The 19,697-nt window shown below is 36.0% G+C and overlaps 1 protein-coding gene across 1 annotated transcript in view; it reads left to right on the top strand.

Annotated features, from left to right (window-relative positions):
- The first annotated feature begins 4,082 nt into the window (after window positions 1-4,082).
- The window catches only part of LOC129232829 (uncharacterized), a 54,325-nt gene continuing 38,710 nt past the window's right edge, over window positions 4,083-19,697 (top strand). The window contains exon 1 of the mRNA XM_054866928.1: window positions 4,083-5,847. Coding sequence (XP_054722903.1) covers window positions 4,083-5,847 — 1,765 coding nt within the window. The remainder of the gene's footprint in view (window positions 5,848-19,697) is intronic.

Genomic DNA, 19,697 nt, shown 5'->3' with positions numbered 1-19,697 from the left:
TGAAAATAATAAAAATTAGAGAGGCTTATTAATTGAAAATATACCTCTATTAAATGATGTCGAACATTAGTTTGCCTTGGTTTAAAGTGATAGAATAGAGAGGGGCCTCCAAACCATTGTGGGCCTTGGGCCTCACTTTTAGTTAGTCGGGCCCTGGCGGGTGTGTGTGTAGTTGTGTATGTATGCGCGTGTGTGTAGGACATGGATGCAACCTGGAGACGGCTTTCGCTAGAGGAGCAGCATCGTGAGGAAGCGGTCGACGGTGATGGTGCGGAGGGTGGCGGTGGGAAAAATCAAAAGACGCCAAAAACAGTCAAATGAGAACAATAAGCAATCGTGATTGCTCAAAAAGGACTTTAAAATTGCTCTAAAAAGTGAAAAATAATTTTGTTCTTTGAACACCATCGATAATACTTTCAAACGTAATTTTTAAAGTTAGCGCAAAAACTAAAGGTAAAATTATGTGTAATCAGTGCATAATGTATGCTAGTAGTATTGAAAAAACTAGGCCCGGTTAAATTTATAGTTGTAATATTTGAATTATGGCTGCTTATGATTTTACCCATAGTTTTTGCGCCAATTTTTGGCCCCCATCGCCCCTCCCTTGTATCCGTCCTTACTTAGATTATGCACGTTAGCTATTAGTGGGAATTATTTAACAAAGTGCAGTTAAGACGAGTTCATAACAAATGTACGAAAGATCATGAAAATTACTTTAAATAAGAAAAAGTAAAAGTTACTAAGGTAAAGAAAAAATCAGAAAAGGTTTCTTTCTCAGCTTTGTTAGCCTTATAACTGGATTATGATTTTAATTCATCAAAGTGGTGTTTAAACAATGAAAAGAACTTACGCCTTTCCCGCCCCCCAATTAAAGATGTGAGTTTCAGGTTTAACAGTAGAATAAACGCTCCATAGTTCTTTATTGCGTCAGAAAGTCACTAGTTTTTTTTTCACTTTAAGACGAGTCTCACTAGATCGAAAAATATAATACTCGAGAAATTTTAATACTCTTTTACTTCCTTTTACAAAAAAGGAAGTATTGTATTCGCGAAAAAATTTTCACCCAAAAATCGGCCTTAATTTCCATTTCGCTCACTCTCAAATGAATGTTGAGTTTTTTTTTCAACCTGACCACACGTGGATATGTGCCTTGGAACGTACAGACACCCGAAATATCCATTTTGACGATCCCCGAGTTAATTACAACGAGTTATCTCGTGACGTCTGTATGTACGTATGTATGTGCGTATGTATGTCGCATAACTCAAGAGCGGAAAGTCCTAGAAAGTTGAAATTTGGTACGTAGACTCCTAGTGGGGTCTAGTTGTGCACCTTCCTTTTTGGTTGCATTCGTATGCTTCGAAGGGGGTCTTTTGCCGCTTTATGGTGGGAAATCATTGTTAATTTCGCTGTAAACTCACGTGGTGTAATAATTTGGCGGACACTTGGCGATATATCGTCAGTCTTTTGGTCACCAAGTTTTGTCGACAACTTGGCGACAAATTTGGCGATTTCTTTTTTCTTTTTTATTTTTACTTCCTTTTCCAAAAAAGGAAGTATTCGCGAAAATTTTTTCACTCAAAATTCTGCCTTAATTTCCATTTTACTCACCTCCGAATGAATGTTGAGTTTTTTTTCGACCCAACCACACGTGGATATATGCCTAGGAACGTACAGACACCCGAAATATCCATTTTGAAGACCTCCGAGTTAATTACAACGAATTTTCTCGTGGCGTCCGTATGTACGTATGTATGTGCGCATGTGCGTATGTGTGTATGTATGTCGCATAACTCAAAACCGGTATGTCCTAGAAAGTTGAAATTTGGTACGAAGACTCCTAGTGGGATCTCGTTGTGCACCTTCCCTTTTGGTTGCATTCGGATGTTCCTAAGGGGGTCTTTTGCCCCTTTTTGGGGGAAAATCATTGTTAATTTCGATGTAAACTCAAGTGGTGTTATAATTTGTCGGACACTTGGCGATATATCGCCAGTCTTTTGGTTACCAAGTTTTGTCGCCAACTTGGCGACAAATTTGGCGTTTTTTTTTCAAAAATTTGGTTTCACTTTGACCACTGTTGGTGATATTTAGAGAGTAAACAATTGAATCCCATTAAAATTGCCAATAATGTGGAAATGACATTAAATTGGAGTAAAAGGAAGTCATGTGATGCACACATCCTCGTTTTATATATTTTAGCGAAATGATTCGACCAAATTTTAAAGTTAGTTTTTTTAATACAATTAGGATATTTATGTATATATTGTACCTCAGGAATAGTGTCCTGAGGTACAACAATCTCCCCTATATGCCAATAAATCCATTCCTAGAAAAACTACCAGCGTCCTTGTTTTAGTGCCATTTATTTTGAGGGACAGACAGTTCTAAAGATAGCTATTTTGGTTAACAATTTCTCTCGTATCATCCTCCCGTAAGATTATCAACCATCGTTACTTCTGATAAAGTTATCAAAAAATTGATTTGAAAGAACCCTTTCTATCGCCAAGTCTCAACAGAAGAATGAAAAACGTTTATTTAATTCACAAAGGAATTAAGGGCGAAAATTTTATCTATCTTCAAGTGTTCAGATAGAGAAAAAAAATCTAATCTCTTAGAACAGAAAGCACCTGCAAACATGTGATAAACACTTTTTTTCTCTTTGCAGGTGTATGACGGGAAGGAGACACCACCCCCCGTGTGCATCATCATCACTATCTAAATGTAAATACATGAACTTTAAACTTGTCTTACGCCGGCAAACTCAAGACGATCTCCAAGCAGGTTATTTACTCACAAGGATACTTACTCGTTGCCGATTTCTGAGGATAAAAACTTGGTTATTTGTGAGCTAATTGGATGAATATTGATGACAGCCTACATATTAATGCAAACCACTATCTAAGTGTAAATACATGAACTTTAAACTTGTCTTACGCCGGAAATTCAAGACGATCTCCAAGCAGGTTATTTACTCACAAGGATACTTACTTGTTGTCGATTTCTGAGGATAAAAACTTGGTTATTTGTGAGCTAATTGGATGAATATTGATGACAGCCTACATATTAATGCAAACCACTATCTAAAAGTAAATACATGAACTTTAAACTTGTCTTACGCCGGAAATTCAAGACGATCTCCAAGCAGGTTATTTACTCACAAGGATACTTACTCATTGCCAATTTCTAAGGATAAAAACTTGGTTATTTGTGAGCTAATTGGATGAATATTGATGAGAGCCTACATATTAATGCAAACCACTATCTAAATGTAAATACATGAACTTTAAACTTGTCTTACGCCGGAAATTCAAGACGATCTCCAAGCAGGTTATTTACTCACGAGGATACTTACTCGTTGCTGATTTCTGAGGATAAAAACTTGGTTATTTGTGAGCTAATTGGATGAATATTGATGACAACCTACATATTTATGCAAAAGTGTGGAAGAGGAAAGAATATCAATTTTTCAGTCGATTAAAGAAAAATTTAAGTGATGTGTGATTTGGTTTTAGATTGGGTTTTGTGCGCCTAACACAAATGTATCTCTTAACAGCAAATATGATGTGAAAAAAATGCGTTCAACATATTGCTGAGTTAATATAAGATGTGTGCTAGAGGCAAATATTTTTGTAATATTTTAAAATTATTATGAGAAATATCTTAATTGCTTTGGAGGAAAAATCATTGGTGATATTTCGGGTGTTTCATTTATGAGAATTTGAATATCTTTTTAAATTAATCATATTCTTTTTAATAAAAAGGTTATTTTCAATCAACCTCTAAAAAACACTCGCATTTATTTTAGTAGAATGAATTATGAAGTTCAGGGCATATATTTAGATCAGAAAGCATTTTATGTGAATTATATTTTGATGAAGCATTTGAAAATGAATGTTGAGAAACGATTTTATGAGTTTTTTAATCTTTAAAAATTTAATACGGAAAAAAAAGATACCTCTTTAAAAATGAGTTCTGAGCAAATTGTATCGTTTTAAACTTACAAAACAAGAAAATTTACTATGATTCGTTAAAAATCTTCCTAAATGAAAAAGACTCGTTTCTATAATATTCCCAGACGAGAAATGGCCCGTTCTCAAGCGGACGTTTTCGATCGAGAACAGGCATCGTCTTCTGAAAGAGATGATGATTCTGACGCCGCGGATGAACAGTCAAGTTCGGAACAGGAACACGAAACAGAGCAGGCATCTGTTAAGGACTTATCCTCGCATGCGCCCAAGGAACAAACTGTGAATCAACTATCTGGAAAAAACGACTATCAAATCCACTCCGGTGCCCTTACGAACTTGAATGACCATCTTCACTTGAACGACGTCCTGGAGGAGGACAAAGAACTTGAGCATTGCTCGGATTATCGCAACGAACAGCCTCACATACAGCGCCACTCTTATGAGGATGACCACATGCACATGAGACATGATGAACACATGTACAGCACCTTTCATCATCCCGTGTCCGAGCACAACGGAAACGAGTCGGATATGAGGACACTGGACCATCATATCAATCATCCACATGTGTTGGTGTCTGAACAGCATGTGCAAAACCATCTCCAGGGGAACAACAACAACGCAGATGAAGATGACCACATGTCAAAAGCACAGGGCAAGAATAATCAGTGTTTACTGGAAGACCCGCATTTAAATCAGGCTCCTCATTACTCTATCGCTGATTCGCTCAGAATACAGCAACTGATAAACTTGCAGAACCATCGCTCGTCCATCCTCCAGCACGAAGCGCCCAGTCGAACAAACCAGGAGGAGAATGGACGACACCACTCTGCGTCTTCGGAAGAGGCGCCCGAGCACTCCCCGCACATTCTTAGAACGAACCACTCCGTTCAGGAAGAGAACGGAATTGACGAACCGGACATCAACAGCATGCAGCGCCACACTCTGGAGAGCCAGGACATGAAACATGCCGAGTCCAACGGACAAGAAGTCCAGCGACACCATCTGGAGGACTGCAACGATTCGCACCTGAGGCAACTGCAGCCATCCAACGACTCATCTGCCCAGGATGAAGAAATAATCCACGGTCATCCATCGCTGATGCAGCACCGGCAACTCTTCCAGTCCCCCTCAGAGCTGGAACACGACCTCCAACCTGTTGATCAAAACAGCGAGGGCAACCCTCACCACCTGCCTTCCGTCCTGGAAGACAAAGACATCTCAGCTCACATAATGCATCACGGTAGTGATCACACCCCACACCGTTTGAATTTAGATCTTTCTGGTGCAGCGCACAATTCTTTTCCACATATCAGGAGCCCCGCGTCTCCCAGAGACTTCATTCCGGATAGGATTCCCTATCACATCAGCATGCCCGACTTCCAAAGAAGTCTGCCTTCCATGAACGACGCTGACCCCCATGGAGAGGGTCTACCACTTCGGAACATGCTGAACTCTACCACGACAAACTACCTGGTGAATACCATCATAGACCAGGGTGGTCTCCATGCTGTGAGTACGCCATCCGTCACTTACCATCACTTACCTGAAGCAACGGACAGCCCATCCGGGGCACCCACGAGCAGTCCTCTGTACTTATCAGGTGTGAATACGTCCACTGCTTCTTCCAGGCTGTTGAGCATCTCTCCGTACGGCCGTACTCACGACGCCAACAACGTGGGATCGCTTATGTGGAGCCAAGTGAATGACGAACTAGTGTCTAAATCTTCCCCAACTTCGTTGACCCTTGCCGGTACTGGGATATTATCTAGAACTAGTGCAGGAGGTCACGTGTCATCGTATGTGTCTGATTTACCTTGGAGTGGATACGACAATATGTCTCAGAATATGTCCTTGCAACTACCGCAGGCATCAGGAGGTAAGTCGTTTCATACGCTCTGCTTGCTTTGGCTTGGGAAAAGTCGATTGATGAAAAATAGTATGTTAATGATGATTGTGAGGGATGAATGTCCAGCGCAGCGAGAAATACCTTCTGGAGGGGGTTTTTGATGAAAAATACCTTCTGGAGGGGTTTTTTGATGAAAAATACCTTCTGCAGGGGATTTTTGATCAAAAAATCTTCTAAAGGGGATATTTTGATCTAAAATACATTCTAAAGGGGAGTTTTTGATCAAAAATACATTCGAAGAGGGATTTTTTTGATCTAAAATACCTTCTAAAGGGAATTTTTTAATCAAAACAGCCCTTTCATATGCATAAACTACTGTATTTGAATTTATGTTAAAATCAATGGCTCCGGGTTTTTTTTTACCCTCCCCCCTTTCCCCTCGCCTCTTCACTGTGCCACTGCAATGCTGAAGACAATTATTTAGACAGTGAAAAGACAATACAAAGGGATGTAAGTGGACATTTTCAAGTTTTGAATAAAACGCGTTTAAAGTTCGGGTCCTAGGTAGGCTTTCATTGAATTTTTTTCTAAATCATGCTGTATGACAGCACCTACCAGGGCTACTAGCACTATTTCTTCCCCCAAAATTCAAATCATAGAAGGTCTTTAATGCAAATAAATCTATAGCTGGGGCAAACCGAACCTGGCAGCGTCGTAATGCTGTGATTAGGATCTGCGTAACCTTCACAATGCTGCGAAGTTTGCCTCACTTATAGGGCTTAATTGATTGTATTTACAAGCAACGATAAAATTACAAATTTTAAAACTCCCCGACTGAGTCGCTACTGTCTAATCAAGAGGGAAAATTGAAAATCCTTTAAAAAGCCTTATACAGGGTGTCCCAAAAGGTCGTTTACAAACTTAACATGTTGGTCTGTCATATCATGATGAACAAGATTTACATAGGAACATTTGTTCCCAAACGCAATGCTGGCGCACTCCATGCACACAAAGTCAGACACTAACGGATGCACAACATGTCGCATATCTATTACACAAAGACAGTTTTGCACAACATTTTAAATTTTAAGGAAAGCTTAAAGCAGTCGATAAAATTTCCGTCCCGTCAGCTCTCATAATCACGTTGCAACTACAACGCAGCGATCGGTGAAATCGTGTCAGAATGGATCGTTATTACGACGGTACTTTGTCGTTGCGACGCGTGTATGACAGCTAAAGGCAGCAAATTTCAACAACAGCTATAAGCCTTCCTTGAAAACTAAAATGTTGCGTAACATCGTCTTTGTGTAATAAATATGCGACATGTTGTGCACCCTTTAGTGTCTGACTTTGTGTGCATGTAGTGTGCCAGCATTGTGATTTCGAACTTATGTTACTGTGTAAATCTTGTTCATCATGATATGACAGACCAGCATGTTCATTTTGTAAACGACCTTTTGGGACACCCTGTATTATTAAAAATCAATGTCAAGCATTTTATTTGCTATTAAATAGAAACTAGCAACAGATAAAAATTTTAAATCATTGTGTTTTATCTCCTTGTCGGTCAACAATAACAATCGCGTGAATAAAGGCTTAGCAGTTATTAAAATCTGCTTTGAAAAAATGTTAGACTGCTGTTTAACTGCTTAAAAAGACGTTATAATTCGAATTCCATGTAACATGGAAGTTCCAAACACATTCTATCCGACGCGGAAAAAAATTCTCTTTATTTTGGTATTAAATTTTTAAATTTTTAACGATGTTTTCACTGCAAAAATCGCAAAAAACCTTTTAGAGGTTTTTAATTAATATCTTCGTTAATGAATGTCATCCAAAGATGAAACCTAGCTAAGAACACTCTCGATCAACTCTCCTTTCGAACAAACAAAGTTTTTCAAAATCGGTCCATCCGTTTAGGCACTAGAGTGCCACAGACAGACACACAGATACACAGACACGTCAAAATCGGTCCATCCGTTTAGGCACTAGAGTGCCACAGACAGACACACAGATACACAGACACGTCAAAATCGGTCCATCCGTTTAGGCACTAGAGTGCCACAGACAGACACACAGATACACAGACACGTCAAAATCGGTCCATCCGTTTAGGCACTAGAGTGCCACAGACAGACACACAGATACACAAACACGTCAAAATCGGTCCATCCGTTTAGGCACTAGAGTGCCACAGACAGACACACAGATTCAGACACGTCAAACTAATAACCCCTTTCCTTTGTGTGTCGGGGGTTAAAAATACGGGTGAGTCATATGGAATGGAACAGCGCTGCATGTATGCTGAAACCAAATGGGAAAAATAATTTTTAGTTTGTCCAGTTGATGTAGCAGTAAGCGTCTAAAGCTGCTCCAACATCTATCAGACAAAGCTAGAGTGGATTTTTCACATTTTATTATTTCCCGCCTTTCCACTCCTCTCGGCCCTCCCTTGTGTTCTAATCGTGTAGCTCTACTGAATAAGTTGGTGTGCGAATTAGTGTAAAATCAACTTTACCTTGCGGAAATTACAAATAATATTCTTTAGTGCCAAATTTCGTGTTCGAGTTAGGACATTCCACTAAGAAATAATATTTTCCAATTTGAAATATAAATCTAGTAAATTAATCAATATTAGTTAAAATTAAAAAAAATAATAAAAAGACATAATGCTTCTTTGGGTTATAATAATTAAACTATGAGAGTAACGAATAAATTTAAAATAAGAGATAACTGTCAATTTTTGTTGTTTATAATTTATATGCATTAAATCCTCTACATTAAAATCAAATCTGTTCTAAATATTTAATTTTGGATCTAAAATTATATGTTCTTAGAGAATTTAAATTTTTCTTGAAGGAAAACAATAGTTAAAAAATAAAATATTTAAATCATTGTTAGTCAAATTAAGCCAAATAGGAACTCTTTCATCATTTTTTTTTAGCCTCAAAAGCTTTATATTTCCTTTACTTTTAACGGATAATCATTATTAATCTTATCCAATTAGAAAATCGCCCGTCAAGATATGGATGGTGAAAATGGTTTCTACATTTTGAACGAACCCATTGCTTGTTTTGTGATAATGTGATAGTTGACATTCTAACTAGTGATGGCCGGATCGTTAAAAAAGTAGATCCGCGGATACGGATACGGATCCGGATCATTAGTGTCAAGATCCGCGGATACGGATCCGGATCCGGATCATTAGTGTCAAGATCCGCGAATACGGATACGGATCTCAAATTTTTTTTGCCCAATTCAACTATCCAAATGTAAAATTTATTACTGACGGTATTCCCGTCACTATAATAACACTGTTTCTTCAAAAAATGTCATCTACGGCGAAAATATAATACAGACTATGATTTACTCTTTGAAGAAATCTCCGTTAAAACTGATGGAGAGTTGGAAGGAACGGGTCAGCGCAGCATTAATGCTTAAACAGAATGTGAAAACTTATTTCTAGCTTGCTCGGTAGATGTAGGATACAGGAGCAAGAATGTAAAGGTGCGACTGGACAGGCTAGAAATAATTTTTCGCATTTTATTTCAGCATAAATGCAGCGCTGACCCATTCCACCCAAATGACTCCGCCCGACGAAATAACAGAGCCGAGAACACCTTTACAAACAGGAAATAGAGCCTTATGTCTCACTTATTTTGAAGGATGCCGGGAAAAACCAAAATGAAGAAAAACAGAAACCCCACATCAGTAACAAAAACCAATATTAAACTAAAAATTAAAAAAAAAAAAAAATCTCAGATGGCCGTTGGCTTCTGAAATGATACCTTATAATTTAAATAGGGAATAATACCTAATTTAAACGAAATTTAAGAGTCTTTTATTCAAATATTTAAAAATTTTTAGAATAGAAAAGATCCGTTTAAGATCCGTCAAAAAAGTAACGGATACGGATACGGATCTTTATTTTTCCGCGGATACGGATACGGATATCCGGAACATCACTAATTTTAACCCTCAATCCAGTGGATGAGCCCTAAAATCCAGTAGGTGGCGTTCATTGTTGTAGCCGTTCTTCATTCTCCTGAAATGACACAGTCGTACCAATAAAACAGTTCAGTGACCGGATCGAGTTCAGCCTTGTCACAATGAAGCCTTTCCCTGCATGTTGCCAAAGCATATTATCAAATGATCATTCTGTGGCGCCAGTTTCATTGTTGAAACACACGGGTTACTCGATCATCGGCTATCATTTACGTGAGGATACTTTTTTTTTCTTTTTGAAAGCGGTTAAAGATATTGTTAAAGGTTCCGATGCGACTTCCAACTTTCTTGAAAGGACGACACAGTTCTTGAGAAAAAACACAGGAAATTTATTTACACTATGTACAGGAAAGATAGTTAACAACTGCTAAATTAATCATCAGCAATTAAGCAACTATCAATCAACACCGTAAACTCAACGGTTACACACGTATTTACATCGAAATACGAAAAACAACACAGCGAAGTGCCTCGCAATAAACAGAGCTAATACACTCTCAGTACAAAATTCTCAATCGAGACTCACTTTTTATCATGCGAGACCGTTATTTATAGACATCGAAAGAGACCTCTCAACTATTCCAGAAAATGCTACACCGTTCTACACTTTCTTATTTCTTTCCATTCACAAATTTTATCATTCAGAAATGAGGGGACCGTATACTTCGGCCGAATATACGGGGGCTGTATATTCATTACAAGAAACTATTTACTGGATACGTTACTACAATAATTTTAGATAAAAGATAATTTAATAAATGCCAAATTTAGCTAGATTGCGACAAATTAATCACAAAAGTAATTACTATTTACAGAATTTGTAACAATATTTTTAATGGAAAAAAATGTATTATTTGCTTTGTTTAAAAAGTGCTGCTACTTTGTTTGTTTATTTATTTTTTATGCATCAATACTTTAGATGAGCGAGGCATATTTTATTTCTAGAAATCAGTTTAAAATATTAAAAAAAATATGTTTGAAATAATTTGCGATTTTAGCTAATTTTGAGAATATTAATCATATACTAGAAAGTCGATATTGATATACGGGAAAGTAGGCTCGTTTAGTTCTGGATGGAACTTCTTGTTACTTTATACACTTATTTGTCTGTTAAATCGCGTCTTGTAAACTTCATGTCTTACGCGCATTTAATCTTATCAGTCAAATAACATCAATTCTTTAGATGAGCGAGGCATATTTCATTTCTAGAAATCAGCTTAAAATATTAAAAAATTATGTTTGAAAAAATTTGCGATTTTAGCTAATTTTGAGAATATTAATCATATACTAGAAAGTCGATATTGGTATACGGGAAAGTAGGCTCGTTTAGTTTTAGATGGAACTTCTTGTTACTCTATACACTTATTTGTCTGTTAAATCGCGTCTTGTTAACTTCATGTCTTACGCGCATTTAATCTTATCAGTCAAATAATATCATTTTTTTACTTGATCTTCATTATTCGTACTTTTTTTTTTGCATAAAATGTACGTATTTATACTTGTCATTGTATGTGATAAGTAACATTTTAAGCAATAAACATGCCTGAAAACAAGTCAGAAGTCTATTGTTTTCATCCCATAATCAGTAGAGCCGGTTTTATTGTGAAACTTTTTGTCGTTTAGTTGCCAATTGTGTCGTGTTTAAAAGAAAAATATACACACAATTTGATTAGATGAGGTTGATTAGTCTGAAGTAGTGTAGTGATGCCGTGTCTAGATTTTTTTTTTGTTGATTATTTAAAATACAGTCGAACCTCCATATATCGAACTTCGACATATCGAAATTTTCTATATATCGAAATTCCACCAAATTTCTATGTTCATTATATAGAAAAATTGTTTCTATATATCGAAAAAATCTCTATATATCGAAAATTTTTTCGAGACATTCGTAGATTTTTTTTTCCACTTTAGACTGTTTGTCTCATGAAAAATAAAGGTTAGAGGGGAAAATTACGTTCACACTAAAGGTTGCATTACGGAACTCATGAGGAATCTGGGGTTGAAGGGTGTGTAGTGAAGTCGTTGTTCCGTTCTGGAGTTCTTAAATTCCCTCAAGTTTATTTCAAATACCTTAGTTGTAACTAGTAAAATCAGTTTCAAGTCATCCCTTTTGTCTGTTGATTATCATTCCTAGTCTTTTTAGCTGCAATAAAAATGATTCAAGTAGATTTATTTTTTACTTTTCTCTCGATTACATTGTCAAAACGAATAAAATTAATTAAATATTAATGTACTATAATACATTATGTACTATAAATTAAATATTAATTAAATATTAATTCGATATTATACTCTATATATCGAAAAAAAAATTCGAGAACTTCGTAGGTTTTTTTTTCCACTTTAGACTGTTCCTCTCATGAAAAATGAAAGTTAGCGGAGAAAATTATGTTCGCTAAAGGTTGTTACGAAACTCATGAGGAATCTGGGGTTCGGGGGTGTAGATAGGTCGTTGTTCCGCTCTGGAGAGTTCTTACAAGTTTATTTCAAATCTTAGTTGTAACCAGTAACACTGTAAAATCAGTTTCAAATTATCCCTTTTGTTTTGTTGATTATCATTTCTTGTCTTCTTTGCTTCAGTAAAAATCATTCAAGTTAAGTAGATTGATTGTTTACTTGTCTCCCGATCACATTGTTAAAACGAAAATCCCTTAATGTTTCGATCAAGTTGAATTGCCGAAGAATATGAAGATGTATGATAAGATAAATAAATACCTTTGCGCTGAACAGTAAAGTAAGACAAAACAACGTAAGTAGAAGCACAAATTTGTAAATTACAGCAATTTACTGTAATTTACAAATTTGTGCTTCTACTTACGTTGTTTTGTCTTACTTTAAGGGGGTCCGGGACACAAAAATCCTCAAAATTTGCAATTTTTTTTTATAATTTGAAAAATTGCTCCGTTTTTTTCTGCTTAAGAGGACGTTTGAATCTTGTTTCTACCTTAAATAGAACGAAAGTTATAGTTATTTTTGTTGCATGCATCTAACGAATGTGTACCTAACTTTAAAACTTTAAACGCGTTTTTCTCCATGATGCAATTTTTCCCGATTTCTTGCATTCAAACTCTTATAAGTCAGGAACCGATAGAGATAAAGTAATGAAACTTGGAGCATATCTTTTTCAAGCAATTTACTTTAATTTTTATTCGGCGAATTTGAAAAAAACGTTTACTGCAAAAATTATGATTTTTTTTTTAAAAAGTATCTTCGAATTTTTCGAAATTTTTCTTCAAATGTTTTTTATTTTTTATTGAATCAATATTTTTGAAATCGCCGAATAAAAATTAAAGCTTAGATATTTGTGCATACTTTTTTGAAAAAAAATTGAAAATTGACCAACAATGTTTTGAGTTATAGCAATTTAAAGCAACCCCATTTTTTTTGAAAAAAACTAATTAAATTTAAATAAAAAAATATTTTTTTTCATATTTATGTTATGATTTTGCTTATTAAATAAATGATGAATCAGTTCAAAAAATTTCAAAACTCTAAAGTACATAATAAAAAAATTTTCAAAATGTGTCCCGGACCCCCTTAATGAAGATGTATGGTTGGTGTAAAAATGTAATTTCTGTTGAGTTTTTAATTATTAACTTTCATTTAATCCGATACTCGTATAAATTATAAATTGGGTTTCATACACGAAAATTGGCTTTTATTTTAATGTTTTAGGATACTTCTTTACTAATAATAAAGCTGAAAGTCTCTCTGTCCGGAGGATGTCTGGATGTCTGTAGGATGTGTGTAGGATGTCTGTGACGCGCATAGCGCCTAAACCGTTCGGCCGATTTCCATGAAATTTGGCACAAAGTTAGTGTGTAGCATGGGGGTGTGCACCTCGAAGCGATTTTTCGAAAATTCGATGTGGTTCTTTTTCTACTCCAATTTTAAGAACAAAAATATATCATAAGATGGACGAGTAAATTACGAAATTATCATAACGTGGAACCGTAACATGGGCACAAGCTGCCATTTGGCGAGATACGAAATTATCATAACGTGGAACTGTAACGTCGGTACAAGACAATTGGCGAGAAAATTCACCCTACATTACTTGTATATGTACAGGCGAACCAAAAGACCTTTTGATTTTTATATTACGGGCAAAGCCGTGCGGGTATCACTAGTTTATGATAAAATAAGATAGTTTCCATATATCCAAATTTCTATATATCGAATTTTTTTCCGGCAATTTGCTACTTCGATGTACGGAGGTCCGACTATTTTTCAGCTTTATGCGTTACATGATTTTTTTAGGGAAAAAACATATATATATATATATATATATATATATATATATACATTTTTAGATTGGGAGATATTTGGTGCTAGAGATGGCTCATACATTTCATTATATACTTGCTATAAATATGTGTCTTCAACATATATGTGTTCCAATTTTACCTAACCCTATCTTATAGACATTATTTCTTTTTACCATATGTTGAAAGTGCAGTACTCTTACTACAGGGCTGATTGTGAGTTCATCAAAAAATACCCGAAAGTTTCAAAGCGAGAACAGGGGGGGGGGGGGGTAATCTTTGACCCTTATTACTTAAGTGCACCTTTGCCATAGAATTAAATAGTTCTGAGTCAAAATATTGTGTGTACATTTGATCAAATTTTTAATGGGTTACAAAGTTACTTTTGAGCTGGTGTTATACAAATTATCTTGACATTTGTCCATCTTAAGGGATTGGTGTCCATCTTAAGGCTCTTGCAGGTATATTTGATGAGTATTATATAATTTTTTAAAAATTGCGGAGGTAGGGAGATAAAAGCATAACAAAAAAGAAAAAAAAACATAATTCCGGTATTTTCTGACATAAAAATACCGGAAATACGTCCGAAAATACCGGAAATTCGGTAAAATACCGGAACACAATCACACCTATCGGATGCACATCAAGTTTTGATACACTTAACTATTTGTTTCGTGGCTCTTTGAGACTGTCACCCATAGTGCGATTAGAATCGGTTCATTAGTTGTACAGTAACATCGATCGATAATATCGATGTACGTCAAATCGTAATACAGTCTAACCCGCTTATTAGAATATCGGCTAAAAGAATATCCCGCTTAATGTAATACGTTTTCAATGTGCCAGACCGTTGATGCCAATTATTTTAATCCCGTTTAATGGGATACCCCGCTTATTAAACTAATTTTTCGCGGAAAATTGGCTATGTTGTTAAGCGGGTTCGACTGTATTTTGTTTTTTTTTTTTCCCCTTGAACTTTTAGAAAATTTGTAGTAATGGAATTGTTTCCTTCAGTCAAAAGTTCTACTTTTAGTACTTGATAGAATAAGCAAAAAAAAAGAAAGAAAAAAAATTAAATAAAAAAAAAATAAATAAAAAAAAAATTAATTTGAATTTTGACATCTTGAATTCAAATTATATTTTTCGCAATCACGAGTGTGTATGTAGGCGTGTGTGTTTTGTGTGTGTGGGGGGGGGGTATGTGTGTTGTGTGTAGGGGTATGTGTGTGTAGGCATGTGCGTTTGTGTCTGTGTGCAGGCATACTTGTGTGAGTAGTTGTGGGTATGAATGTGTGTATGGGGGGGGTATGTGTATGTGTGTGTAAGCATATGTGTTTGTGTCTGTGTGCAGGCATGAATGTGTGGATAGTTGTCTGTATGTGTAGTCATATGTGTTTGTGTCTGTGTGCTGGCATGAATGTGTGGGTAGTTGTATGTATGTGTAGTCATATGTGTTTGTGTCTGTGTGCTGGCATGAATGTGTGGGTAGTTGTATGTAAGTGTAGGTGTCTGTATGTATGCGCGTGTATATGTGTTTGTGTGTGTATATGTTTGTGTGTATGTGTGCGTATGTGTGTGCGTAGTTGTGTATGTATGCGCGTGTGTGTAGGTCATGGATGCAACCTGGAGACGGTTTTCGCTAGAGGAGCAGCATCGTGAGGAGCCGGTCGACGGTGATGGTGCGGAGGGTGGCGGCGGGAAAATAAAATGATAGCACGCCAAAAACAGTCTAATGAAAGCAATAAGCAATCGTGATTGTTAAAAAAAAAAAAAAAAAAATCATGGAGCCAGAAAAAAACTTTTATTTTTCCAAAAGTTATTTTTAAATTTTTTTTTTTAAATGTCTGATTTCGAAAATAAGGCGTGGTCTTTATGAAGTCACAAGTGACGTACTTCGGCGCACTAACTCCATTAGCACGCTAAATGTTTAAAACGTTCAAACGTAAATGTTTAAAATGTTTAAACGTAAAAAAATTACGTTTTGCTGTCAACCGTATTCCCAGGACATGATAATTTGCGCTGTTCGCTAATGGCATCAGTGAATGGCATTGTGTCACTTGTAATGTCATGTGCAGAACGTAAAAAATGAATTTCAATCTGCGCACCGATTAAAATAATTGTTAAAAAATATTAAACTTTGTCAAATTATTTAAAAAATGTTTAAATCCTATGTTTTTAAGCATGTTGTTTCAAAAAATAAATAAATAAATAAATTAAAAAAAATAAAAATAAAATAAAATAAAAAAAAATAAAAAAAAATAAGTAAAAAAATAAAAATAAATAAATAAAAAATAAATAAATAAATGAATAAATAAATAAAAATAAAATACTTTTACAATTTCGGAAACATCCCAATTCGTGCGACGCAATCAAAAGTATTAGCTGGAAAAACCTTGAGTTCTGTACTTTCTTAAAAATTTTATCCTTAAAAATATCGAAGGATTTGTATCGGTTTACTAGCATTTTTTTTTTTGGCAAATTCAAAACTGCAATATCAGAAGTATTACTATGTGTTTACATTTATTGTACTGTATTTATTCCTCTACATTATTAGTTGACAATTTCATGTATATTTTCTGATATTTATCAAAATCATTATTTGGTGTACATATTTTTACTTCGTTTTACAAAAAAGGAAGTATTGTATTCGCGAAAAAATTTTCACTCAAAAATCGGCCTTCATTTCCATTTAGCTCACCCCCGGATGAATGTTGAGTTTTTTTTTTTTTTTCAACCCGACCACACGTGGATATAGGCCTAGGAACATACAGACACCCGAAATATCCATTTCGACGATCCCCCGAGTTAATTACAACGAGTTTTCTCGTGACGTCTGTATGTACGCATGTATGTGCGTATGTGTGTATGTGTGTATGTATCTCGCATAACTCAAGAACGGTATGCCCTAGAAAGTTGAAATTTGGTACGTGGACTCCTAGTGGGCTCTAGTTGTGCATCTTTAATTTTGGTTGCATTCGGATGTTCCTAAGGGGGTCTTTTGTCCCTTTTTTGGGGGGGGGGAATCATTGTTAATTTCGATGTAAACTCAAGTTGTGTTATAATTTGTCGGACACTTGGCGATATATCGCCAGTCTTTCGGTCGCCAAGTTTTGTCGCCAACTTGGCGACGAATTTGGCGTGTTTTTTTTTTTTGAGCAATCACGATTGCTTATTGCTTTCATTTGACTGTTTTTGACGTTCCTTTGATTTTTCCCACCGCCACCCTCCGCACCATCACCGTCTCCTCACGATGCTGCTCCTATTGCGAAAGCCGCCTCCAGGTTGCATCCATGTCCTACACACACGCGCATACATACACAACTGCACACACCCACACACACATACACACACATACACCTACACACACATACACCTACACACATACACCTACACATACAAACACATACACTCAAGTACCCACACACGCATGCCTGCACACAGACACAAACACACATGCCTACACACACATACACATACCCCTACACACAAACACATACACACAATTACCCACACATTCATGCCTGCACACAGACACAAACATACATACCTACACACACACTCATGCCTGCACAGACACAAACACACGTACCTACACACACATACACATACCTCCCTACACACAAACACATACACCCCCACATACAAACTCGCACACCTACATACAAACACTCGTGATTGCGAAAAACATAATTTGAATTCAAGATGACAAAATTCAAATTAATTTTCTTTTTTAATCTGGTTTTAATTACTCGACGTTAAATCCCGGTTATCACAAATTTGCCATTTCAACTGCGCTTGCGCGCGGACTTTGCTTTTTGGGATTTCTGTTTTAAGATTTCGTGTTGCTAGTTTATATTTAGTTTGTGCTAGAGTCCCAACAAATTAATGAATGCGATTAGAGTATTTTCACAGCGATTTCGGGACACATTATATGAAACTACGGATATGAATAACTGATAATCTTTATAAAGAAAAGAGAAAAATGACACTTCAATATTTATTTGTTTGGAAATATTTATTTAACGTAAATGTACTTCAAAAATGATCGGAATATTACAAATATCCGTCTTTTGCGGACATTTTATATTAGGCGTAAACAGCTCAGTATTATACATTTGTATTTAGGTTGAGGGTTCCGCTTTGTGTTGGAAGTGATGCTGCAGATCGAGTACGCTCTTCTGAGGTTAAAAATTTGGCCCTGAAAAGGGCCTTTGTTTGATAGAAAAATCAGGCTCCGAATCCATTAATGATTACGAAGCAAAACTCAATCTTTACCGAGGCGTAAAAACTAAATCAAAGACAGCTTTGTTTTTATCTGTTCTTATCTCAAATTAACAAATTTAAATGTTTTTCATTAGTTTGAGCAAGAGTTTCGAAATCAGCAAAGTCCGCGCGCAAGCGCAGTTGAAATGGCAAATTTGTGATAACCGGGATTTAACGTTGAGTGTTTTAATTTGGCCATATTTAGAGTTAACCATTGAATCACATTAAAACTCCCAATAGTGGGAAAATTATAAAACGTTTTCTTTGCTTCGGTTCGCAACAGACTTGGAATAAAAGTATTTAAAGTGTTTTTTTGCTCACTCCGAGGCACTTTATCTTTAAATTGGAGTAAAAGGAAGTCATGTGATGCACACACACACCCATCATCTCGTTTAAAACAAAAATATTGCAAATGGATCATTTCACGTCAAATCGCCTAAATTAAATAGTCGGCCTTTCCGTCATGTCACCGATTTTGTCCGTTATATTTTCGATCAGGTACACTATATGACCAAAAGTATTGGGACACTTTCAAAAATTCACATTTTGAAGGATTTCCCAAGAAATAAAGGACCAATTGCTTTTTAACTTTTCTTTACTAATAATAAAACTGAAAGTCTCTCTGTCCGGAGGATGTCTGAATGTCTGTAGGATGTTTGTAGGATGTCTGTGACGCGCATAGCGCCTAAACCGTTCTGCCGATTTTCATGAAATTTGGCACAAAGTTAGTTTGTAGCATGGGGGTGTGCACCTCGAAGCGATGTTTCGAAAATTCGATGTGGTTCTTTTTTTATTCCAATTTTAAGAAAAAAAACTATCATAAATTACGAAATTATCATAACGTGGAACCGTAACATGGGCACAAGCCAATTGGCGAGAAAATTCACCATACATTATTTGTAAATATACAAGCGAACCAAAAGACCTTTAATTTTTCTATTACGGGCGAAGCCGTGCGGGTGCCACTAGTGTCACATAAAAGTTGTGTTCTAGCAGTCACTTTCCATTTAAAGTTACATCACCCATGCAGTGGCGCACACAAGGGGGGAGTCCAGGGGGGTCCGGACCCCTCCCATAGGTCTTGCTTTTTCCCCCATTGATTATGATTCTATGTATTTTGTGCCTAAAATAATTTCAAACAAAAGGTAACAATAATTTAAGTTCTAATAAGTGAAAAAATAAAATCCTCATGTTAAAAGATTTTTAAAAAAATCTTGAGCATTTTTCCTATAACAAATTGTCTATAACAAGCGGAATGGTGATTATAAATGAATACACTATAATAACCATGTTTTCAGTTTTGTAATAACAGATCACATCAAGTGACATTATATTGTAACGGAT

This window comes from Uloborus diversus, unplaced genomic scaffold, assembly GCF_026930045.1.
Source record: "Uloborus diversus isolate 005 unplaced genomic scaffold, Udiv.v.3.1 scaffold_14, whole genome shotgun sequence".
Taxonomy (NCBI): Eukaryota; Metazoa; Arthropoda; class Arachnida; order Araneae; family Uloboridae; genus Uloborus; species Uloborus diversus.
Note: the sequence above shows the minus strand (reverse complement) of the source record. Positions and strands in the feature narration are given on the sequence as shown.